The 25,801-nt window shown below is 36.0% G+C and overlaps 4 protein-coding genes across 6 annotated transcripts in view; 1 reads left to right on the top strand and 3 right to left on the bottom strand.

Moving 5' to 3' along the window:
• LOC118282231 (uncharacterized protein ZK1073.1) overlaps nucleotides 1–11,031 on the bottom strand; it is a 67,489-nt gene extending 56,458 nt beyond the window's left edge. For 2 of the 3 annotated variants that reach the window (XM_035603209.2, XM_035603210.2), the window contains exon 1: nucleotides 10,850–11,031. In XM_035603209.2, the coding sequence (XP_035459102.1) occupies nucleotides 10,850–10,906 (57 nt within the window). In that variant the 5' untranslated portion in view covers nucleotides 10,907–11,031. The remainder of the gene's footprint in view (nucleotides 1–10,849) is intronic. The other variant, XM_050701359.1, reaches the window with a different exon arrangement.
• Nucleotides 11,032–13,692: 2,661 nt separating this feature from the next.
• LOC118282387 (uncharacterized) lies at nucleotides 13,693–15,985 on the bottom strand. Its single transcript, XM_035603446.2, has 3 exons — nucleotides 15,702–15,985; nucleotides 15,212–15,413; nucleotides 13,693–14,141 (listed from the first exon to the last, which is right to left on the bottom strand). Exons 1-3 carry the CDS (start codon nucleotides 15,827–15,829, stop codon nucleotides 13,758–13,760), a joined length of 714 nt encoding a protein of 237 aa, XP_035459339.2. The 5' UTR covers nucleotides 15,830–15,985; the 3' UTR covers nucleotides 13,693–13,757.
• Nucleotides 15,986–16,970: 985 nt separating this feature from the next.
• On the top strand, nucleotides 16,971–23,305 carry LOC118282475 (GTPase-GDP dissociation stimulator vimar). The gene is made up of 7 exons (XM_035603558.2): nucleotides 16,971–17,147; nucleotides 17,219–17,968; nucleotides 18,066–18,233; nucleotides 18,702–18,884; nucleotides 18,968–19,234; nucleotides 19,529–19,692; nucleotides 19,965–23,305. The coding sequence occupies exons 1-7, from the start codon at nucleotides 17,141–17,143 to the stop codon at nucleotides 20,394–20,396; spliced, it is 1,971 nt and encodes a 656-aa protein (XP_035459451.1). The 5' UTR covers nucleotides 16,971–17,140; the 3' UTR covers nucleotides 20,397–23,305.
• Nucleotides 23,306–23,367: 62 nt separating this feature from the next.
• LOC118282271 (uncharacterized) lies at nucleotides 23,368–25,706 on the bottom strand. Its single transcript, XM_035603261.2, has 5 exons — nucleotides 25,388–25,706; nucleotides 24,732–24,882; nucleotides 24,388–24,437; nucleotides 24,175–24,295; nucleotides 23,368–23,812 (listed from the first exon to the last, which is right to left on the bottom strand). The coding sequence occupies exons 1-5, from the start codon at nucleotides 25,577–25,579 to the stop codon at nucleotides 23,673–23,675; spliced, it is 654 nt and encodes a 217-aa protein (XP_035459154.1). The 5' UTR covers nucleotides 25,580–25,706; the 3' UTR covers nucleotides 23,368–23,672.
• Between the last annotated feature and the right edge of the window lie 95 nt (nucleotides 25,707–25,801).

The raw sequence follows: 25,801 nt of genomic DNA, 5'->3' as shown, positions 1-25,801 counted from the left end.
AAAGTTATATTTGTGGTTTTGGAAAATGTTTTATTTCTTAAAAACTAATAATGGTATCTCGTTCAAACCAATTTTAGTTGAAACATTTTATTGAAATGTATACTACTTCGGTAACCGCTATTCGAATTTTGAATAAAAATTAATAAATTTAAAAATTTAAGGGGGCCACTCCATACATGGAACTGATTTAAAAAAATTTTTTTTTGCAGCTAACATATCCGTGATGGGTGTCTATGGATAGGTCTTTAAAAAAGACATTAAGGTTCCTAAAGCCATTTTTCGTCAAAATCAATCGTTTGAAAGTTAGACGCTTCCAAAGTGGAAGTATACATTTCAATAAAATGTTTCAACTAAAATTGGTTTGAACGAGATACCATTATTAGTTTTTAAGAAATAAAACATTTTCCAAAACCACAAATATAACTTTGTCGTTCATAAAAACACTATGTAAAACCAAGTTATTTTATAACTTTTTTATTTAGTCGTCTACTTGCTGCTACGGAACCCTTCATGGGCGAGTCCGACTCGCACTTGGCCGGTTGTTTAATCCCTTTCTCTGTAATTCGTTCGACAAATATTTCTAGACCAAGCGAAATGATACTACATCATTTTTCAGTTTTAGATCGGTCTGGCTGAAGGTTAACAACCGAATAACTGCTTGGCAAATTAATTTTGGGTCTTTTCTTACTTAAATAACATCATACTAAAATTTCAGCCATACTAAAATGATTTGAAAAAATTATTTTTTTTAATTCAAAATTGGCGCCTGGCAGGCCTTAAACAACATGAAAAATGCCTGGCAATAAGAGATTCATGTTACTATAAGTTCAATAAAAATAATAATAATAAAAAATAACTTCTTAAAATGGTTTGAAAAATTGAAATTTTACCTGTACAAATGCGATGCGCACTGATGAACGCAACGACTACCAGGTGCCAGATAGCCCGTATGATGTCTGGGAGACTGAGAGACATAATATATCTAAAAACTGGCCTTCTTGAAATGCTCTCTCAAAAACGTTGCCAGCGCTTATACTATAAAGGATAGTTGTTTTTTTATGACTTAATTTTCTTGGATAAGCTACCTTGGTACCATGGCATTACGTGCTATAATGTGCACTTCTGCCTACCCCTTTGGGGATAAAAGGCGTGATGATATAAAAACAAAATAAAAGGTACCTTGGTCTATACGGAGCTGCAGAAGACCTGACGGGTTGCAACGGCTCCGGCTCAAAAAGCAGGAGTGGGAGCAGGGTGGTTTTTAGTCAGTAAGAGACTGACACTCTCACTCGCTTCGCACAGGACTGGAGAAGTCATTGAATGATCTTTCCTCCTCAAGATTATGAAGTTGCCTGAGTGTGTATAAGACTAAGAACTAGTTCTTTGTTCTGTGTGTGGAACCATATTACCAAGTTACGCCTAGGTACGCTTAGGAACGCCACTACTAAGTACGCCTGAATTGGGCCTAAAAGTAACGTTTGAATTGAATATTTGATTGATTTCTTCAACAACTATTAAATCAAATATATTTATGTTATAGATACAGCTAATCCTATGATTACGATGATTATTAAATAAATGAGACTTAACATAAAATCGGTTATCAACCAAAATACACGGTGTAGGTAACAATACACCCACTCGAGTCCCAGGCAGACACCTTTTGTAGTATTTTTTTTATACTTGAGAAGATCTCACTGTCGTCCCACGTTTTCAACCCACGCCATACTTGTTTTTCATTAAAGGGCGATTAATAAAGTATTTTGTAAGGTGTAAGGTTAAAACCTGTAATTTTAGAATCCTAAATGCCAATGTGTTGTTACCTTGTTTACAGAAAATAAGACAAAAAATAAACTAATAAGGTCAAAGAATGAAATTGGATCCACGTAATATATTTTATTTTATTTATATACCTTCTGTCTAGTCTAAAATTAGGTACAAAAGTAATTTACTATCTTGTTGTGATAAAGAAAGAAAAAAATAGGCATAGTGACCACTAATACATTTAGTGATTTTACATTACATTCGGCCTTATCACCTACGTAATTAGGTACTAAAATGCCTAATATTACGTCCTTTGATATCCAGTGTAAGCAGAGGCGCACATAAACAACGTAGCACCTACTTTTAATCAATTACGGCATGATTCCTGTATTTATTCTAATGTCATTTGACTGCACGGTTGGTGCGGTATAGTTGGAGAACTGGCTGCCACGCAACGTGCCGCGGATTTCCGCACGGAGGAACAACGCCTGTCATTGATGTATATGAAATAGTACCTACTTTTGTAAACATACCCACGACACAGAAGACAATACTAGAGCAGGACAACGTTTTATTTTCTTCTACTTAGCTGTCATATCATAATAATAGTCTACACACAGTCCAGTACCGTACAAGTTCAAATACCCGCGCTCCAACCCACAAAACACGAAACAGAAAACATATTTCCATAGAACAGTGATTGAAAACAAAAGCTATAAATATAAAGAATCAGGTAGATCTAGGTTTCAAACATAAACAACGTGTTTTGTAGTCGCGTACAAAATTCGTAGTAAATTGATGATACTGTACTGTTTCGGACAATCGTTATGAGCTCATAGTTTAAGGAAAACCAAGAAAAAGAAGAAAATTGATCTTTAGATAAAGATTTACACCTAAAATAAAAACCTTCAAAGACAGCGATTTTTTGTGGATAAATTATTATAATACACTGACCCAACAAATTTCGTACTGCCTCAAACATTTTGTTCTCACCTTTTAAACCTTTTTTGGACTTCCACAAATAATTCAAGACCAAAATTACCCAAATCGGTCCAGCCGATCTCGAGTTTTAGCGAGACTAACAAACAGCTATTGATTTTTATACCTATACAGATATTATGAAGGAGTAATTCTTCATAAGTTATGTGAAACAAGTACAAGCCAGCGTTTTGAAAAAAAAATAGAAAAGTAAGTAGCCTTTTACAACTATCCAAGCTCCTATATCTGGACACTAACACGCTCCGTTACGACATGACGGAAAGACCAACACATACACTTTTACACATTTATAATACTCGTAATAATACCTAAGTAAGAATTATTCGTACAATGATCTAAATAAATTACACTGGATCATAAATCATAATATCGATAAAGATCAAGTGTTTACAACGAAAGCGAGTTGTTTATCGATAGTTTTATCGCTAACTTTGCCAGCACTAGACCTAGACAAACAATATGATTTAAATGTACCTACTGCTTATAACATACTTAATTAATATCTAGAATAATAAATGAAACCCACCAAAAACAGTCTGTAAAAAACTAGCCAAGACTCGATGGAGCTGCTTGTTTATCTCTAAAAAGTAATGAAATCTAGACTTATGCCCGAATACTTAAACGCTACTCAATTTTAAGACGTTCTCAAATGTAGTACTGTCACTATCAATTCTTTACAAAATGACAGAGATAGCACGATATTTAAGTACAACTTCAAATTGAGTAGCGTTTGAGTATTCGGGCGTTAGTCGTGCCAAATCGAACGTAGGAACGTTTACTCCGATTTCTTTGTTGTTATACTTAAAAAATATGTTATAAGACTGGCCGTTAAACATTCTTTATACGTCTGTTGGTACAGTGACTATTAAAAAGTGATGATCACCTACTTATCCCATTTTATGATAATCATTCATTTCTTGCGCTTGTTATGTTGAGGAATTCAGGTATATGTATAAGGTGTACGGCGATTTTCAAAATCTAAATGTGGTCATCGACTTTTTACGTTGACTGTACATTGTACAACTTAACGCCCAGGACACGCACTGTCTGTCTGGTCTTTTATTGACAGGTAGCTGATATACCGAGAAAGAGTAACTTAGGCTACTTTTTCTAGTCACAAAATCCGTAAACCACGCAAGCGAAGCTGTGGACATCAGCTAGTATATCTTACAATTTTATAATATTAGGTTATTCAGGTAAATAAATAGACCCGTTTTTATTAATTTTAAGAAACCGCCCACTACGATTTCAGCTCCGATTTCCTACATCTAAATAGATATATATAAATAGATGGGTACTTACCTACAAATAAATCTGTATTTTTAGACTACGTGGTGATTACGTTATTTGGGATCTGAAGGGATGATAAATTGGATTTTAATTTTAATTTAAAACGTCCATGACCGATGTCTATAAATAGCTAAAGGAATACTTACCTCCCTGCTTTGAAAATCGAGCCTCTGAGTATTTTCTTTTTCAGAATTTTATTCGATACTTTTTCTGAAGTGTTAATTAAAGATCTTGGCTTCGAATTCGATAACTTATTTGATTAAAGTCAATGTTTAGATAGTAGAGGTACTAAGTTTATTTAACAAAATACAAGAATATTAACCGTAGACGCTTTTATTTTCCCATTTATCCGAGGTCTGGCATGAAATACGTATGTATGTGTGTGAGCACAGAGTGTGTTGTACCTTTTTTATAACCTAGTTAGGACGCCCGGAGCGGCCCGGCCGTAACGAAGTAATTAAATCGCCGGTAACTGCATTATCTTCGAGAATGTCGGGATACGTTACACTTCGGGACGGACGGGACGTACGGGCACGTTACATTACATATGTATGTATTGAAGATACATAGGTATACCGAGCATGGCTGGCCAATATCTTACCAATTTAGGCGGTTGGAAAACTGTTTGTCGCTAAAATGAACGTAGGTACTTAGGTATATAGGTACTGTTGTATGTTGATTTTTCTATAAAAACGTTGCATTGATTTCTCTAAAAATAGAATAGCCTCACGCCTATTACATGGGACTTATAACACAACTGTTAAAAAGTGAGTGTACATTGTATAGCGACATTACGTGCCGTAATGTGCAACTCTGCCTACCCCTTCGGGGATAAAGGGCGTGATGTTTCGTTGCGAATTTCACAAAAACTTTCCCTCAATAATGAGGAACACGACTAAAGGAGAAGGAACAAAAAATAAACTTTTGGAAGTCCAGAATCTTATGTTCTGTTAATCTTAAGAACAGCTAAAGCAACTCCTGTTGAGGAAGGTTATTTATCTAACATTACCTATACCAATAAACACTAGAAATAAAACGGGTACGAAATAATTTAAAGCTATAGTGCAGCAGTAGCCATTAGGTAAGTACGTACAATTCTTCTAATAAATATTTAACATTTAAACTAAATACATTACTTTCAGTTTTACAAACAAGCAACTAGATACATAAATCCTTTAAAATTAGTTAGTTCTTGTAGTAGAAAGGTAGGTGCACTCTTTAGTTTTGTATACAGTGTTCATCCTACTTCTTTCTGCACATTTTTTTCATTAGATTTTCACCTTTATATTAACTATGTCAATAAAGTTGAAAATCCTATAAAGATATTATCAGGAAAGGGTAGGTTGATTTGCGAGTCTGTATCTACGATTATGCATCAGTACGTAAGAGTAATGTGTTCACTTAATAAAACTGAGTTACTATGTAATTTCGGGAATATTTCGAGATATTTATGTGCATGGAATTAGGACTCAGCCATGGAATAAAACGTTTTGTTCTAGTTTCTGTTGTTCTAAGTGTGCAATCCGTTTTATGGTTGTTGTTTTCGAGTAGGAAACTAGATTTAGGTAGCATTGAGGTAAAGTTGATTGTTAAAGAAAAGTCTGAATTTTTTTCCGATTCGGGTAATGCAATATGGTAGGTAACATAGTAATTATGAAAATAAAAATGTATCTAAACACAAAAGTATTTATTTACCTTTTTTCTAATATTGCGTGATGAGAAAACATTTTATTTATTTCAAACTCTTATAACTAACATTACAGGAAATAATTATCACCTAATGCGTTAGCGAAGCCTTTTCCTTAATATTAACTTTAACATAAACAAATTTAATAACTTATACACTACTAACTTAAACACAACAATAATAATTTAACAATAACAATACTGTATGGCACTTCACATAATATTTATTTATTTATTTATTTATTCAAAAAACAATACAAGCTGACAGTAAAAACCAAAACACTTATATGCTAACAATTAATTCGTTTGAGTAAAAAAAAACATGAGAAATACAAAAATTAAGAAAAAAATATATGTCAAGTATATGTCAAGTGGATGTCATACATAATTATACAAACACATAAAATGTCAAAAAATATAAATATCTAATGTCAAATTATATAAGTCCAAAAAATGTCAAAAATGTATACACAATATTACAGAAAGTCAAAAATATTATTCACTTACCGCTAAAACTATACATACTACTATATACTACTACTATAACATATTACATATAAAATAATCCTGGCGAGTTCACTGAACTGACACGCAAATATATCTATTGTATTCTGGACTTGGTTAATCGTACGGATCGCTCGCGTGAGAGGCGTTTTGGCCAGAAGGTTGGTCCTGGCAGCCGGGACGACCAGCAGCGGCGGACGCCGGCGCCTCCACACATAGCGGTCCGGAACAGAAAAACTCAATAGCTGCAGTACTCCGGGGTTGTGTTGCTTGCCGTTGAGTATTTTAATTAGGTAGACGACCAGTGCGAACCGTCGCCGTACCCCTAATTCATTGTACGACACCATACCCAGTACAAAAAGCGTGGGGTACATCAACGGGTATAACGGGTATACCCCATACAGTCTCCAGTACAAGTGGCGTGCGAACTTGTTCTGCACGCGCTCCAGCATGACAGAGTACTTGGCGTCGTGTGGAGCCCATATAACACCGGCATACTCCAAGTGACTCCTGACTAGTGCATCGTACAATACCCTAATTGCCGTGATGTTAGTGAACCCCTGCGACTGCCTAAGTACAAAGCCGAGGTTTCTGTACGCCTTTTTGCATATCTTTAAGATATGTTCGCGAAACGTGAGATCTGAAGTAAGATGTACTCCTAGGTCACGTACTTGTGTAACTCGCTGTAATGCTGTCGCCTCGGCCCTGTACTCATAGCAGATAGGATTCCGCGCACGAGTAAAAGATATTGTCGCACATTTTGACACATTGAAGCACAGCCCATTGTCATGGCTCCACTTCACCACTCTATCTATGTCACTCTGAAGTCGCTCACAGTCAGACTGATCCCTAACTTCGAGCAGCAACTTGAGGTCATCTGCAAACAATAAACATGTAGCATGTCTTACTACCCCCGGTAAGCTGTTAATCATTATGATGAATTCCAGAGGCCCCAAATTACTACCCTGACTCACCCCAGATCTGGTGTAGTACGGCTCAGACACGTGCCCATTGTAATCAACATACTGCCGACGGTCCCGCATATAGCTGACAAAAAATTTTAATAAGCGCGGCGTACATCCCACGTCTGCTAGCCTTTCCAGTAAGACATCGTTGTCCACGGTGTCGAATGCCTTTTTAAAATCAAAGTATGCCGCGTCCACCTGCCCGCCAGCATCTATCGCCGGTACAACCTGTGCCATGAAGTTAAGCAGATTGGTGGCAGTGCTGCGTCCGGGCCTAAAGCCGTGCTGTGCATCCGATAGCTGCGCTTGTACCTGTCCTTGTAGGCAGCTTTGAATTGCGGATTCAAATACTTTTGCCGGTGTCGACAGCACCGCCACTGGTCTGTACCCGCTGACAGCCGGACCCGACTTACCCTTAGGCACTGGAACGACTCGCGTGGTCTTCCACCGAGCTGGAAACGTCGACTGCTGTAGGCAGATATTGAAGACGTGATGCAGCGGTCTTAGTAGAACTCTGGCACAATCCCTGAAGAGGAATGCTGGTATCCCGTCAGGGCCAGATGAACGCTTTGGCTTAAGGTTCATCAGCGCTGTCTGCACGTCTTTTAGAGTCAAGGCCTCAATGTGTACACGCGCACTAGTGGCCCCGCCACTCGCCGCCGCCGCCTGCGCGTCCAGTTGCGGCGGTTCCCGGTTGTACACCGACTCAAAAAAAGTTGCGAACTCGATAACACATTGTTCATCTGTAAGATTACGACCATCTTTTATTATACTTTGCCGATTAATTCTAGACTTTCTTGAAGCTATATATTGCCAGAATGACTTAGGGTCTTTAGCGAATCTGTTTTGAATTTTATTTTTGTGTTCTGTATGTGCTGTTTGTATTAACTTTTTAACCCGGGCCCTACACTTGGAGTATTCATTGTAATCGCAATCGCGCTTTGATTTTTTATACTTTTTGTGGAGGTTAGCTTTAATTTTAATGTTTTTTATGATCTCCCCTGTATACCATTCAGGATACACGTACCTGGAATTTTCCCGGTTAAATTTCCTCCTAGGTACACATTTGTCTAAAATATTATTTAATATGTCATAAAAAATATTTAAGCTTTCCTCCAAGTCTTGCATCTGATACATTGAACTCCAATCAGTAGAAACAAGCATCGAATATAATGATTGATAATCGGCTTTATAAAAGTTCCACTGCGGTCCGCGCTCAGTACCAGCTTCGGCGGCTCGCGAGCAAGACGCCGCCGCTGGGCCAGGGGACGCAGGGGCAGGGAATGCGGGCGCGGGGCGCACGGTCGCCGCGAGCGGCGGGTGCTGCACGTCGACGGGCACGAGCGCGTCCCGCGCTTCCACCACCGACACCTCCGCGCTAAAACCCGTACTCAGAACCAAATCCAGTTGACGCCCTAATATATTGGGTACCTTGTTACTTTGGGTGAACTCGCAATATGATACAAAATATTCATAATAATTACTAATACCCGCCGGACAAGAATGTAAATTAAAATCTCCAATAACAATAACTTGCTTATATCTATCACACATATTTTCTATTAACCTAAACAAAATCATGTAATCATGTTCAGAACTCGCCGGTGGGATATAAACTACACAACATACAAATAAAAATCTATTATTTAAATGGACAGTGGCGCAAACCATTTCAAACACGCAGGTGTTTATCAATGCGTCCGAGACATGTACCTGTCGCAGCTCGAACCGGTGTGTGGCCACGAGAAGCGCGCCGCCTTGCTTACGCCCATCCATCCGATCACAACGTAATATCTTATATCCTTGAGGGACAATTTCAGCATCTTGAATGGACTCGTTGCAGCCAGATTCAGTAATAGCGTATAAGTCGGAATCAAATGATGTTATATTGTTCCTGAAGACTTCTAATTTTGTACGAAGACCCCTAACATTCTGATAATATATTTCTATATCATTGTTGCTCGTTGTACGTATCTTTGGTATATCCACGAAACCAAATCCACTCCTTAAATTCCGCTTTAACCGGCCAAACCTCTGCTTTATTTAACTCGCTATACATTTGCTCTGGTACTCCTATTATAAATGAAGAATAGTCTCTTTCTGTTTTATGCTTAATTTTCTCTACCTTCAAAACTACATCTTGGCCACAAATACTTTTAACATGGTTAGTCATAGCTTCCACCGTGGTTGCAGGATGCAGTCGCCATACGTGTAGGTGTTTTTTCCGTTCTGTGGCGAGTATTGTCTTTATCTCAGTATTATTTCCAACGGTGACGTCCTTAGGTACACGGCTGAATTTCTTGTTTCGCACGGTGGTCCAGCCAGTTTGGTTATTTGCCCCGTCGTCCACATTTTTCGAAGGATACATGATTGGTACTGTATCAGTAATGTTTAATTGAACGGGCGATCTAGCGGATTTCGTGGCCACACGTTTATTTACCTTTTGCGTTTTGTCGGAATACTGGTTACTTGCGACGTTGGTGGGTAGAATGTTAGGTGAAGTGTTTTGGGTCACAGCTTCAGCAAATGTAGTAGGTGAGCTCTTAGTTACCGCTTCTGCTATTGGCTCCTGGGATTTGTAGTTCTGAGTCTGAGTTACTCTGCTTTCAATGACCTTTATAACTTTTACAAGACTATCTAGGTCAGTTTTGGTCTGTAAAAACTGATGTTGCAATTGCGTAATTGCCTTTGCCTGGCTATCCAAACGAGTGATAATGTCTGAACGAAACTGCCTTAGTTCAACAAGTAATGCAGCATCCACATCCTTATCCATCATAACAGGGGAGAACTCAGCCCGACTACCGCGGTGGATGTTTACATTATTCAGCGGTGTGGTAGTAATATTGAAATCCGCTGTATCAGTTCTCACGGGCGTTTCCATGTTTCCACTCTTTGGCTTTAGACAAATGCAATCCGGGCATACCCACTTCTTTTTATATGCTAGGGTATAAGCTTTAAAAGCGCCAGACGCAATATTAAGACATTTTATGTCATACCTTTTCATGCACATATTATTAGAGCATTCCATGAAGTATGCATCCATTATAGTTGAACAACAAGCGCTGCACTTGTTGGCCATAGTTTTTTCAAGAAGAAGGTATTCACAAAATTTATATCGCTGCGTGTGTGCGGAGCCGCGCGGCCGACGCTGCGACTAGGATGTTATAGCAGCCCGGTAGCTTCCCTCAGCTTACACGTTAATTTAACACTGATAATCACAGTTAATTTCAAATCACAACGTTTTTTATGACGCCAATTTGAATTTGCGTATTTTGTACATTTTCGTCCACATAAGTTAATTTAGAGATTACTGTTAGCACATTTTAACTTGACACTGTTATTATTATAGTTTGTTACGTGTTTTAGTCTATTTAAACTTATTTAAACTATTTTTCGAAAATAAAATTTGCGGAGCACTCAAAAACGCGTCTACACGCCAATGTAAAAAATGTATCTGTGTGCTTAATGAAAATATTTAAAGTTGATACGTCATCAGTTGTCATACATAACGCAGGTAAATAGTTTACCTTATGAAAGGAATTATGCGATTTTCTAGTAGATATTTATCTCATTGTAAGTATCTACATCACTGTGATAAAAAACACTTCTGACTTCTAATCAAAAAGACAAGAAAGACTCACCCTTTCAATATGCGGCCGCCTTCTCCGAAAGAAATCAGAAATCCCACACAAATACATAGTCCACACTCTCACTGCAATTTATAAACTAAAATATATTTATCTACGAATTGTTTTCAACAAAAAACTGACACAAATCGTCCGAGGGTATTGCACTAAACCGAGTGACATTGTATTGACGATAGCGCCGCTACTTCTTAATAACTATAAGAATTACTGCACTGCACAGGATGTGGTTTGTTCATATTGTTTAATTCTGGACTTTATTGTACGTTACATCATTGTTATATTTGCAAATTGAATTTTATGTAGATTTTGTCAAGGTTGAGTTTTCAATGTAATGTAACTATAGGTGATCTGTTAATCACCGTCTGTGATAGTCAACTGCTTAACTAAGGGTTAATTGGGCCCGTAATACATGAGAGGGCCCCTAAAACACACAATACGTGAGAGGGTTTCAGACAGGTTGGAGATTGTGAAGATTGTTCAAGATTATCAGAGTGCGATGTGCACTCGATCTTTGTCAATTGTCCCTTATTCAATTCTTATGACACCTGTGGGGAGGATTGAGTGGTGACATAATGTATTTTGCATCTACCATAAAATACCTAATATAGACAGACAGGTTTACGACGAATGAAGGACTTATTAGGTCTGAGTTTAGGCTTGAACTTAGAACTAATATCGTGACCTCATATGTAGCAAATAATAAAGCACCTAGCAAATAAGATATTGCGTCGTAGGCCTGTGCATTGCCACAGTAACAAATGTTAACTGCAAAAATCTAAGCTTCAAGTTTGATAGTTTATTTTTTAGCCTGGATAAGTCTGCATTTGGCTACCAAACCGCTTTCAGAACGACGAAGCGAAGATGTGGCCGAAGATGGAACACACAGTCTTAGAAAGTACTTATTCACTCTGATCTTGAAAAGACGCGGACTGTATATCTCAGGAAAAATAGAAGCCAAAATCGTATTTCGTTTCAATAGTCAGGTTCTGATTTCCAATGTCAATCAATTCAGCAAAGTAAAAGCAATCTTAATTATAATACATTCAACACAAACACATATACATAGGGCTTTGAAAAATACAACCCGCTGTACATGATGCGTTAGTTAAAACCGCTTCAATCCTGCGGGAACCAAATACTCTTAATTGTTAGTAGTCCGCTCCACTTGGTCGCGTCGACTGTCAACACTACCGGCCAATAACGACCCGTTGTTTTATTGAACGGTAATCGATACTATTCGATTGTTCTGATGAAGATTTGTTGCTGCACAGGATTTTTCTCGACGATCGATTTGGTAGGTACCTACGTACCTACCTACCTACAGATTATGGCTACTTACGAAATGTAAGTAAGTACAATTATGTGCTAAGTACCTAGATTGGTATCTACTTTTGTGAATACATAAAAATAAACTATCGTAAGTTAACACTAAAGGTATCATCTTAATAAGTACCTATGTCCTTAACTCTCTCTCTCTCTCAAAGGATCTTAAAAAAACCTTCGTAGGCACAATTTTATTTTTATCTAGAAATACTTCTACGAAGTATTTTTCAGGAAGGCTGCTTTAGCTGGTAACAAATAATCATGTCGCTGTAGATATACTTAAATAAGCAACTTTGTATAATAACATATCAACTAAATAGTTCAAGTATGTGTCTCATAACTGTGCTCATACTCTCACCTGTTGCCATTCATTCATTCTGATATATTTGAATGTAGCACCACAGAATACTTATGTCGTACAAGTTCACCGGCTCATTACATAAGATTTAATGAACACTGAATTTGTTTTGGCCTCAATATAGGTACGTGTACGTGTAGTAGGAATAGGGAATTTGTCCCTAATTGATTTTGACTACGAGAACATTAATCTATACAACTAGCCAACTATAAAAAATAACTAATAAGTAATGTCGCAGAATTTGGAAATAAACTAAATAAAGAAATCATTTCAAAATAAAAACACGAAATATTACATACGGACATGAATAAACTTTTAAAGTCAAAGTCAAAAGAAAGATGGAGTGTCAGACTCTTACTGCCTAAAAACCATCCCGTTCCTACTCCTGCTCTTTGAGCCAGAGCCCCGGTAACCCGCTAGGTAGTCCGCAGTTTCAGGTCGGGAGACAGCAGACAGACGGTCGAAGTATTGATATCATAAAAGATTAAAAAATGGCATTGCACTTTGCCGTTATCATTGACTGAACATGTCATAATTTGCTTACAAATCACATATTTATTACTAGTATGACTTATGAGTAAGTATATAAACAAAAATGATAATGAGTGCCTACGTATCTTAATTAGTGCAGCTCGCTGTAATATAGGTAATATTTTTATTATAACTTTCGTGAGACATACTAAATTAATTATGTTATCGGCTTACTCACGTAACTGTTTGATTAGGAACTCGACTAGTTTCAAGCCATGCTAGAGGCTCATATTCAGGCTCCACAGATAGACAATCGCCGCGTCGTGTGTCGTGCAATGCTGATCATGATTATGGGTCTCTAGCATGACTTGAAACTAGTCGATTTCCTCGTCAAACACGTTAAGCATGGTCACATCACCGTGCCTTATTCCAAATACTTATTGTAGTAGAAGTAGGTATCGATGCAGGTTGTTCAGAACACACTTGTTTGAGGGGAAATCATCCGAATCAATGACATCTTTCGCCGCGGATTACTTACTAGTATTTAGGAACCAACCACACACTGAACTCGCAAACGTTTGCAGACTAGTGGATAGTTAGTAATGGGAAAAGAAGAAAATAATAAAATAAAAATATTTTTTTGTAATAATTTACTTTTATATTTACACACAAAATGTTGATTATATATGTACTTATTTCCCTAAAAGATTTCTTCGCTTATAAAACGGCTAGCCATTTGACAACTAATTGTTACGATAAATAAGACCTTCTAACCGAGTTTCTATTATCAATTATTTGGTTACCTAACTTATTATTATTTTGTGCCATTGAAGTTTGAGCAGCGAATGGATACATATGACGTCTCGTACCAAAATCGTGATCATCCATTTCGGATTCAAGCTCTGGGAAAACAAATCTTCTTTTTGGTTGTGTAGTAGTCGTCCTAGACTTGGGTTGTGAAGTCTTCTCTTTATTGAACGCCCGTCCATTTTTATGCCTGCAGTAGGCCCGGACTTGTCCCTTGAGATCCCGGTTCGGTTTTGACTTGATGATAGCCGTAAAGTGCCTGTAACCCACGCCTCCTCTCAGCAGCACGGGAATTGCTTCTGATGATTCTATCGCCAGGAAAGCGATCTGTAGAATACAAAGAAATATATTGAAGTAAACTGTATCATGCAAATATATAATCAGAGTGGCGAGGAGCCAGTGGTTGCAGGTGGCGGCTTGTCGTTCTACGTGGAGGACTAAGGGGGAGGCCTTTGTTCAGCAGTGGACGTCTCTCGGCTGATGATATAGATACAAAGGCCTCGCAGAAAACCGACGTGAAACAACGCTAGCGTAGTATTTTGTCATGTGAGAGATTATCGGGGGCCCAATTACACCTTTCACCAATCTCTGAATCCCCAACAATCCTAAAATTCCTAAACCCCCATAGGCCAGCAATGCACTTGTAACGCCTTTGGACCAAAGGTGTTACAAGTGGATACCAAAGGCTTTGGTATAGTAAGAGTCTGACACTTCCTCTCGCTTTGCCCTGGCGAGAGAAGTCATTAAATTTTTTTCCCTCCTGAAAAAAAAGGTGTTCCGCCTGCTTATTCGTTTACCGACTTATCCTATAAAAATGATAGTATTTAAATCGTTATAAACAAACTGTCATTTTGTTATGAAGAACTAACAATTTCATTAAAGCGCCTGAAATTTATTTAATGTACGTAACTAGTCAATTTAAGTTTTATTGCTACCACATTATTGCTGGTAATTGCATGATGATTGATTTAATTTGGCTTACTCGGAAGTGGCTGGAAATAATAAAATTGTAATGAGTGATAAAATTACTTTAGCTTGATTAGTAATTAATAATTAATTACGAATTGATTATAAAATCTGTAAATTACTGTAATAGACATAAGTAGTACAGTATGTACTTAATTTAGGTTTAGGCTACATAGGTATAATGTATAATCGTAGCTATGGAGCAATGAGAGTAAACTAGCCTCGACCCTAATCTCCCCATCATATTATGGGCATCTAATAGTATTTTTTTCATGTTTCTGGGGCTTGTAAAAATACCTATTAGATATTTATTTATTTAAAAAGTTTTATGCACATAAACAAGCGGTGTGTGTAGTGGATAAACTGCCTTAGACATTGTCTACCATTAGAGTTAGTTTTAAGTAGGTAGGTAACTCAGTATCGATTCTTACCGCACAATCAAACATCCCTTGACACAGGATGCGCTGGCCTTCCGCGGTCGCGTTGTATTCAAACCTCTGCCTATAGACCCTCACATCATTATCGAACCTCACTCCTTGGTAGATACTCGGATGTGTCTTAAATAGTTCACTCTTTGGCGGAACCGTTGGCAATGGTTGTGGATAAGCTTCTCCATAGTTCATATTTTCGGACCTGAAAGTAGTGATCAGTAAAAAACTTTTACAAGCCTCCCACAACCTCTAAAACTGCATCTGCAAATTCTGCAACTCCTGTATAGTGTATGCCTGGTTCTAATGGGTAAGTTGGGTAGCATGAAAACACCAAAACGCTAAGTCCGACGCAACTCAGATACATTAATAGTCTGTGGATCCCGCAACGAAATAAATTAAAAGATATGTATCATTATCATTAGAGGAAAATAAATTACTAAATATAGACACGGTCAATAATATCGAAATTCAATTACAAGTAGGTACTTACATCCCAAAACGTCTTGCGTTCAGATATTCTAATTCTTTCTTGCTGAATTTGATAGCATTTCTAGCACTAACTAAACGTACAGCTACTGTGTAACAAAGCACAATAAATATTTCCGTAGCTAATTTCATAATAAACAATTTCTCATAACGGTCTATGAAACATGAGGCTTGCTATATTTACGGCAATGGAGTGGGTTAAAAAAAATGAATCCATTGTTATATATCGCTAGTCTGTGGTAATGGCCAATATGGCCTGCGATATTTTACGAGTTTTTTATAGGTATACGCCTACGATTTTCCACCATATGGCACAGTTATAAAATACACCGTCAAGGCCATGAAAAACAATTACTGTTATTGCTTAATTTTCCAATTTCATAATTATTTTTCTGAACTCGACCGTTAAACCTGAATGATTATTGCATTGTTGAGCTTACTGCTCCTAGCAAACAATTATCCGTACCCGACATTTATTTATTTATCCTTACATTACATCTATCATTACAGGCACACCTAATGCGATAAATGCAGTATAAACTTAACAAAATAAAATAAACCAAAACCAAATATCTCTACGAACATAAAATAAACTTAACATTAACTTTATCCTAATACTTACTTACTAACATTTACAAAATATAGGAACTTTTTACCACAACCTCATATGTTACCCTAGTGAACTCGTTGAGTGTACATGAAAATAGGTCCATCCTATCCGCTATTGTATTCAATGTGCGCAACGCCCGCGTCAGTGGTGCCTTCTGCAAGAGGTTCGTGCGTGCGCACGGTACCACCAGCAGCCGCGGCCGCCTCCTACGCCACACGTACTCGTCCGGAACACACAGCCGTAACTCCTCCAGTAGTGCTGGGTAACGAAACATCCAAAATTCAAAATCTTAATCATGTGTTAGGCCAGGTATCTGCATAATATGGAATAATAAAAATATAAGGTCGCTAGTATGGCATTGATGACTTGTGTTGCTTAATTTTAAATGGTTAATGAAGCAACATAAGTAATTAATTTTAATGAAATCTGCGAAAAACCAACGTATTTCTTTTACATGGGTTTTAAATAACAAAAAGTTAGAATTTACGAATATTATATAAAAAACACAAATAGAAATAAAATTAATGTAAACGTAATTAAAAACACGTAAAATTTGTTACAAAAAAAAATTAATAAGAATGATAAGAAACAAAAATTGCAAAAGTATTACAAAAGATTTTTTGAAAATGTGTTACAAAAGATTTTGACGCAGAAACAATACGTTTTTGACATTGACAGTCCCCGATTGATTGGCTCTCAAATTGTCAACTAATTTTCGTACTTTGTATTTTATTAATATTTTAAATTATGAGTTATATTAAAACTGCTACTCTGTAAAATATATTGTTTCCGTTGCTTCATCTCTTTTCTTATCAACTCCTTACTTCTCAACAATGGACGGTAAGAGATACACAGTTGGTCGGCTTTTGTATTGCAGTACATTTTGTTAATAAATATTTTTGTTATTTTAGGCTATACAGCAAAAAAATCAACATCATTCGAAACTTTAGTGATTCAAAATATAACCAATGTCAACGAATTGAAGGCAAAACTCAGCGGCATAATTCTAGCAGGCGAAGATTATCAATACGACGTTTCCGACTCTATGAAAGTCTTGCTTACAAGTACTGATCAAGACATAGTGCAGTTGTGCATAGAAGCGATTGCAGAACTTGTAAAATGTGAACAGAAACGCGATTCATACGCTAACAAAAACATCATTGGCCCTATTTTGGATCTGTTGAGGAAAGAACATGTTTCAGATAATATTGAGCCTGTCAAACAGTGCTGCAGAGCTCTCGGCAATCTGTGCTGTGACTGTGACACATCTAGGCGATTGATAGTGAGCTTGGATGGTATACCGCTACTTGTGAAATTGCTGGAGAGAAGTATTGACCTGCGGCTAGATGAGATACAAACGTTGGCTAGCAAGACACTACTGAACTTTGCAATTGGTGGGGCTGAGTTCACAGAGATAATATTCCAAGCAGGAGTAGTTGATTTGGTGCAGAGGATGCTAAGTATAGAACTTAAGAGGGATGATTTTGATGATGACACACTGTCTACATGCTTGTTGATATTGAGTGTGATAAATGACAACACACCGGAGTTGCTCTACAGCGAAGTGGTGAACAAGACCATATTGCAGGTGTTGAGGGATTCCCTTAATATGGAGATCTCTGAACTGTGTCTGGATCATTTGCATGCACAGGCTGAGCATGGTAAGTTTATCATGAGGAAAATACTGCTACATTAAGGAAAAAGGTGTAGGGCACAATATCAGATACAATAATAATTAAAATGTTTCTTTTTTTACAGAGTCAGTGAAGACATTGATTGCAAAAGAAGGTGGTGTGCAGCTAGTGTGTAACCGCCTTGAAGAGTTGGTGGCTCGACATACTGCAGGGGAACTCAATGCTGCCGACACTGAAGTAGAGGCTCTCATGAAACAGGCCTGTGAACTGGTCATCATTGTGTTGACTGGAGGTACATTCTATTCTACAACTTTTGACTACAATGTTACAGCATCTTCATACATTTCTTTATTGCTTTAACTTTACATAAATGTATAAACATTTTAAAATTTCCAAATAAAAACATCATCCACTCTTAAGTACAGTTTTGGTCCAAATTTGAAAATGCTGAGATGAAAAAATATGATAATCTGTTAGTACTTGACCCCTTAAGCATATTTTTTTATATGCTAAGGTGCACCAAAACTGTGGAACCAATAACTTCAGTTTTATACCAATTTGCATACATTTTCGGGAACATTAACAATAAAGGCACTTTCTTTGTTGCACAAGTGGATAATGCAGTGGGCCACAATATTGTTATCACTCACACTTATTGTCAATTTATTAGTATGGATTGTATATTGTGGCTGTTAATTGTCCCTAAATAAATAAAATAAAATAAAAGATACTATTGCACACTTCTCTTGTATCATTCCAGATGAAGCAATGCACATCCTGTACAACAAAGGTGTCTCGGAGGTTTACCAAACAGTAGTGAAATGGCTGGACTCTCCGAACCACCAGTTGTTGACTACTGCAGTGCTGGCCATAGGCAACTTTGCAAGGCAGGACGACTACTGCACACATATGATGGAAGATAAGATATTTGACAAGCTGCTGGGTAACTTATTTATTTATTTAAACATTAATGTTCACCAAATGAACAATAACTAAAAATTCTAATAACAAAATTATCTTTTCTAGATATTTTCGAGGTCTACAATAACTTCAGCATTCAGATTCAGAAGGAACCAGAGAAAAAGCACCCTATTGACCCGATAACAGTGATCAAACTCCTTCACGCGGTGCTCTCGTCGCTGCGGAACTTGGCCGTGCCCGTCGCCAACAAACGAGTGGCGGCGGCGCAGGGCAGGGCTGCTCCCATGTTGTTGAATGCGTTGCCTACTACTGAAGACCATCATGTAGCCTATAAGCTTCTTGCCACCATCAGATTACTTGTTGATGGTCAAGGTAATTACTTATTTATTTATCTAAAATTATGCCTTACTAACGTGGTATTTGACAGTTTAAAGTCGCAATAGGTCTCTTATTCATTATCGTATTTAAGTATAGTATGCGGCGTGGTACCGTCGCGAAGTAAACTCACGTGTTCAAACTTCAAACAGTTCACGTGAGAAAGCACTTATTTTTAATTAATTTAGCATGTCTCACGATAGTTTTGTGTACTCAAAAATACTTGTTTGGTGTTTAGAAACTAGTTACTTTCTGTTGTTGAATTTGTAACTTTAAAAATTGTGTTTGTAGAGGGTGTAGCGAAGCAGTTGGCGAACAATCCGGTGGCGCTGGCGACGGTGGCCAAGTGGGGCCACGCGGCCGAGTACGCCGGCGCCGCGGGCGAGGCGCCGCGCCTGCTCGCCTGGGCCATCAAGCAACTGCGGCACCACTCGCACTGGAGGCACATTGTTGAGGTAACTCGTATAAAAAGGAAAAAAACTAGGATTGTCTCCTATTTTTTGCATGTGTCAGATTTATGGGATAGGGGGCAAATGAGCAGACGACGGGTCATATGATGGTAAGCGATCAGCACCGCCCATGGACACCCGTAACACCAGAGAAGTCACAGGTGCGTTGCCGGCCTTTTAAAAAGGAGTACGCTCTTTTCTTGAAGGTTTGAAGGTCGTATCGGATGATCGGATATCGAGATGTTGTTCATTCTAAATGGAGTTATTTATAATTACAGGTGGATGGCTGTATATCAAGTTTAGTAAACATGCTCGTGGCGTCCCACTCACTAATGCAGAATGAAGCCATTCTCGCCCTGACACTGCTTGCAATAGAATCACTCAAGAAACTATCACCTGACAGCCAAACAGAGTTCGATTACGAAAAGAGCTTTGTCGAACAGCTAATAAAGTCGGAAATCGGTAAGCATGTCACCATACTCATAGACACAAATTGTGCAAAAATGCCCGTTGAGGTGGCTGAGAATTTACTCGCGTTTCTGGACATTACGTCGAAGATAAACAAACTTGCTTTGGATTATAAAGATGCTAAAGTTCACGAATGTTTAATGAAATTCTCAGATTCAAGAGCTGATCTGACACCTGACATGAAATCATGTATTTTTGGTGTTTTCTCATCTATTACTAACAATGGGAATAAAACTGATTAAATTATCATCTCAGAAAAATGTGAAGATACCAAAAATACCAAATATTTTAAGTTTGATATCAAAATTATGAATGATTTACTATGATTGAATGCGAATGTTGCAACATTATGAATTCAAACCGTTTTGTTCTAATTATTGTGACGTAACTTGGGACAAAGCAAATATGGCGGGTCTGTGGTCACTTGGTCAGACATGGAAGGTCCATCAAATCCTTAAAATCCATAGTCCCTGTATAAAGTACTTATCTGGCCCAAGCCTAAGTAACAACTATTTGTAGTAAATATTAATTTTCGAGCAATTATTTAATCAATTCTTAGTCTATGCATGTGTGATAATCATGATAAAAATATTTTTAATTCTAAGTGGTTAATCACTAGTTTAATCATTTAAATATTATTATTATTCTTAAACTTATTTAGATTTGTGCCCGGTTCTTGTAATGCAGAACTAAGCTAATGTACCAATGAGTGAAGCCAAACTGTTCCTCTATATTTAAATCATCAGAAAGTAAAGGAACCGGGCACTTGTAAATCAAGATATTATATTATTATAAACAATCCTCCTACAATTTTGTAAGCTTTTTAAAACTCTCTCTAGTCATAGTTTTAAATCTTTCTCTATTTGAGTAAATGCTAGAATTTTGTGCATTTAAACTTTACTATGTAATGTTTAAGCGTATTTTCGTATGTAAGACGATTATTTTTGCGATTCTCTCAAGTTTTTACATTCCAACATTTGAAACTTTGCCTATTACCTATTATACTGTCGATGTTATTATCCTATTTGATGATAGCTTGCTTGTGGACTAGATCAGAAATTAATGACAAGTTTCATTTACACTACAGAAAGGATACAATCAACTGTTTCTTCTCAAACATATCTATCTACTTTCCGCATGCATTACTTTCTTAAATTTTACTCTGCCAAATACTTTTGGAAGTGTACACATTATAAAGAAACGAAATACTTCTTGTAACTTTTGTTATCTGACTTAATTTCGTACACACAACAAAAACAGTTAAATTAATTTCTGATCAAAATAAATAAGAAAATGTATGGTTGTAAAATGTACTAATTACAAATAGATGACAGCGATTCTAAATAAATACTCAAAGTACAATGTAGGTTCACATAGTGAATCATATGGAAATGTTGAATTATTCCGATTTTTCGCAAATATTGCTTAAATAATAATATAAAGTCAAAGTAACGAAGTTAGCGTGGACACGCCTCTAGATATAACTTAGACAATACATAAGACATACCGTGAAAATTTGTAGTATTTTATAATGTATGCAGTGAAGATGTACTTTGTCAATACAAAGATACAAATGATCTATAGTTAAATACCGATTCTTTGAAGATGTAATTGTGTTTTATTATTATTTGAAATTATTTCCAATGTTGTACTTAAAATATTTTTTTGTTTTTGAAAGATATTTTATCAAATTGTTACCATCATACTGAAAAGCTAAGTATATACTAGAGGCATGTCCCTTTATATTCACTTTAATCCTAAGAATTTTGATAATCCGATAGTGCACTTATTGAATAGTTTGGATTGACGCTTGACTTGTGGAAGTGTACAATTAGATACCCTAGAATGTCTAGACTACGCTGAATGTGTGTTCACTAATGTACTACCTAGGTTTATTTCGTATTTCAGTCAATATTCATAGATTTTCCTTAATTATTGAGCCGGGTGATCTGCTAATTTACGCGTAAGACGTTCGTCACATCAAGCGGGTTGATATAGGGTCTAACTAATATAAAAATGTTATTATACATTTTATTTACGGCTAGCGAAAAAGCTCAGCTTTTTGTGTTGGCCACATAGTGACGGATTTTTACTTTTAAGTCTAGTTTTTTTTTATTATATTTACCTTATTCAAAGTGCATTACAAGGTCTAATCATGTTAATTTTAATTAATGTAAGTATTGATTTTTTACACAATGTCTTGGAATATAGCTTATTAGATGATACAACATTATAGATTATTTTTAATGGATTTTGTTCTTGATTTTGAACACTAAGCCATCAAGGCCTAATCTAGTACCCAACTTCTGAGCAATATCTTTGGTAGATGTTAGTTTAACGAATAAAAGTGCTATTTTCAATTAAGTTATTTTATACTCTAGACACCACACGCCATAATTAGTTGAATATATTGTTTTTATTTGCAAATATTAACTTTAGGTCCGACCAGAAAAACAGTGTCCAAATATATATCTTCTTAGTTTGTAAGCTTATTATGTAAAATATTTTATCCTTTTACTTAAATTTTAGTATTAATATTAATTGTTAAATGTTCTTTACAAATGTATCAACAAAAAATGTTGCTCAATTGACACTTTACTAATTCAAAGATAAATGTTATCACACTTTTAATATTATTCTCATTCTAAGCACTTCTATTGGTCAATTGAACTTCTTAACTATTACTTTTTTGTATTTTTCTGGTCGGTTTTAACTATTAGTATATTGTGCTTGTTAGTAGTCAAATAATCTTGTTAATGCACTTTTATTGATATAGTTTTATGGACCAATATTTATAAATTATTATCTTCAATATGTTGTCATCAAGATTAGGAGCCAGTTTGTATATTTTTTTCCATTTACTAATTTTATTAAGCCTTTCAAGTGTTTATTTCAAAGCTGAGAAAGGAATGAAAGAATGAACTATGTAGACATAATTGATTCCATATTAAATTACAGTAAATATGTACTAAAATTAACTTAAAATATTTTTATGAAATCTAGTATTTCATAGATATGAATTTTTCAAATAACACCAAATATTATATTTAATGGGACTAATCTTGAAGATACAAATATTGAATAACAAAACGCATTATATAGATTTAGATATTAATAGATTTTCGCTAAAATACATTATATTCTACATGTATTCTGTGTTTTATTTCCCTTCTTTGAGGTTCTAATGTCAAAAATAAAAGAAAAAATGTAATAAAAGAAATGTATTTCTATTATTTACATAATATTGTACATCCTTGCACACTTGCTATGATTGTCACCTTTTAAGTCTGTATTGTTCAATTTGAACTGGTATCCATTCATCAAAAATCAGTTCTGTATTCTAGTGATATCCACCATAATACCAATTTAGTAACAAAATTAAAAATCTTTTGCAGAAATTCGTCAGTTAATAGTAGCTTAATGTACTAGCATTGGACGAAATGTATTTGCCAAGGGCTAATAAAATCAAGTATAGTCTGGTATTTACTGAATGGTCAAGACTAGCCAAAGAGGCTGTATTACATAGTTTCATCTAAATTCATGATGGATCGTTCTTGTATCATAGTGGAATGTTTGGTGATGGTCATACGGAACTTGAGTTCTTCGTCAGATATTAAATGGTCATGTGTTATGGGCCCTCGGTTGCCACATCCTGCCACTGTAAAGAAAATAAACTTTATTAGAAGCTGCAGAAGAACAGATATTATTATTAACAAAATATCACGGTTTACTCATTAAAATTAATGGAAAAAGCTTTTCTAGTTTCGAGTCACAGAGGGACTCTTCATCATGAATAGCGTGCGCAGCGCAGACGCGGCGACGTCGCGCAGCCTACTTCACCCCTTAATTTACGTGAGTTTTAGTTAATTTAGTATGTCTCACGATAGTTATTATAAAACATATTTTTATGAAGTTAATAAGACCTATTTCGTATTGTAACATACAGACGAATATTATATAGTTACACTAAGTACATTGAGGTTGTATCTCTGAGGTCTAAATAAAGTTGTTTTTGTTTACCTGGACATTTAGATCTAGGTTTTGTAGAAATTAAATTTATAATAGAAGCTCTCTCATAGATGTGCCCACAAACTGAGTTCTTCACTGGATCAGTCACCGGTCTTTTTGTTATAGGATCCAACTGCAACAAAATAAGTGACAATACCAAGTCAAATAGGCAAATAAAACATCAGACAAATTATTTGCAATGTTTTCTAACTAGAGTGTACTTACATACTGCTCCTGTGATTCAGTAATGGCCAAATCTGATTCATCTAAATTACCTGTGAAAGAAAAATATGGAAGATGTTCAGTAATATTCCAGATACCTAAGCAGTGACTGGTGATGACTCTCATGCACTTTCATTGGAAACTTTATCATGTAATGTAAAATATCATGTAGGTAGTAATTATATTAATTATGTGTATCATAAAAAAGTTTTTTATTTAGGTGGAAATATAAGGTGGTTTATGTATAGTTATATGCTTATTTCGACGAGTTAATAGTCAATTTACTATTCTGTATAAACTTTTTATTAATAATAAATTAAGAATGGCAAAAAATTGTAATGTCTTACGTGCAGCACTCTCCAATCCCTTTTGGAATCTTTTATTGAATTCTGTCATATAGGGATGTTTGTCAACCCTGAGCCGTTTCCCTGCTAAATTACTCAAGTGAGCGTGGAACCTCTCCTCCAGGGTATCCACATTTGAAGTATCAGTCTCATTCTGTAAATAAAAAGAAGTGCATAGTCATTTTGTGTTTGTTTGGACATATTTTAACTTTGTAAGTAATTGTGTAGAAATGTTGTATGCACATTTCAAATAAAGAACAATGCAAATACTTAACTATTTAAAACTTTAGTAGGTACAACAATCTTAATAAGAGTAAAATATTCAGTTATTGTTTCTCCAGAATTATTGCAAAATGCAAACTCTCAATTTCACTGGGTAATCAGTTGCTAAGTACGTTTATCAATGACAATTTAGTAGGTATAATGATAAAGTTTGGAAGTACATAGGCAAGAATGAGTCATTGAACAAAAATGTTTGTATAACTGCTAGTACATACAATTCACCCTAAATAGTATGGTCTGTGTATGTATCAATAGTCATTTAGTTAGAAATGTAATGGTATAACCAAGCAGGGAAAATAAAAGCTCATAGTTCATTGATAGGATGAGCAAAGTAGAATATAATCATAACCTAAAAATATTACAAACCAAATTCTTACCTTTGCTCTCTCCATAGCTTCAATGGTAACATCTTGTTGGGCTTCTAAAGTGCAATACTGCTGGACACACAACTTAAGTTTATCAAACTCAGCTTCTTTTTCACTATCTAAATATTTTGCGACATTGTCTGTACACAAATAAAGGCTAGTTATACACTGTTTCCTTAAGTCGGCTAAATCGTTGTCTGCCATCTTAAATTGTTACGTGTTTTATAAGAATTATATACAAAATATAAATTAAAATGAAGTTTATAATAGTTCGACAACAAAAACAACTCAAACGAAAACAATTCCCGCCATTTTGTTCTATTTTTTGACAACTTTGACACACAGACAATAAAATTATTTAGTTTTTTTATAATGACTACTCGTAGTTTAGCACGCTATAGTTATAAACGAGCAAGACTAATCTCT

This window comes from Spodoptera frugiperda, chromosome 20, assembly GCF_023101765.2.
Source record: "Spodoptera frugiperda isolate SF20-4 chromosome 20, AGI-APGP_CSIRO_Sfru_2.0, whole genome shotgun sequence".
Taxonomy (NCBI): Eukaryota; Metazoa; Arthropoda; class Insecta; order Lepidoptera; family Noctuidae; genus Spodoptera; species Spodoptera frugiperda.
This window is presented reverse-complemented; position numbering and strand designations above follow the sequence as displayed.

Bases quoted from the DNA above. Each gene is read 5' to 3' on its own strand.
- LOC118282387 (XM_035603446.2), bottom strand. From the start codon at position 15,829: ATGAAATTAGCTACGGAAATATTTATTGTGCTTTGTTACACAGTAGCT. The intron at 15,414-15,701 runs GTAAGTACCTAC...CACTACTTTCAG, and splicing joins AACGCAAGACGTTTTGGGAT to GTCCGAAAATATGAACTATG. The intron at 14,142-15,211 runs GTAAGAATCGAT...TGTATTCTACAG, and splicing joins AAGGGATGTTTGATTGTGCG to ATCGCTTTCCTGGCGATAGA.
- LOC118282475 (XM_035603558.2), top strand. The intron at 18,234-18,701 runs GTACATTCTATT...GTATCATTCCAG, and splicing joins CATCATTGTGTTGACTGGAG to ATGAAGCAATGCACATCCTG. The intron at 18,885-18,967 runs GTAACTTATTTA...TATCTTTTCTAG, and splicing joins GATATTTGACAAGCTGCTGG to ATATTTTCGAGGTCTACAAT.
- LOC118282271 (XM_035603261.2), bottom strand. From the start codon at position 25,579: ATGGCAGACAACGATTTAGCCGACTTAAGGAAACAGTGTATAACTAGC. The intron at 24,438-24,731 runs GTAAGACATTAC...TTTCTTTCACAG, and splicing joins GGGATTGGAGAGTGCTGCAC to GTAATTTAGATGAATCAGAT. The intron at 24,296-24,387 runs GTAAGTACACTC...ATTTTGTTGCAG, and splicing joins CTGAATCACAGGAGCAGTAT to TTGGATCCTATAACAAAAAG.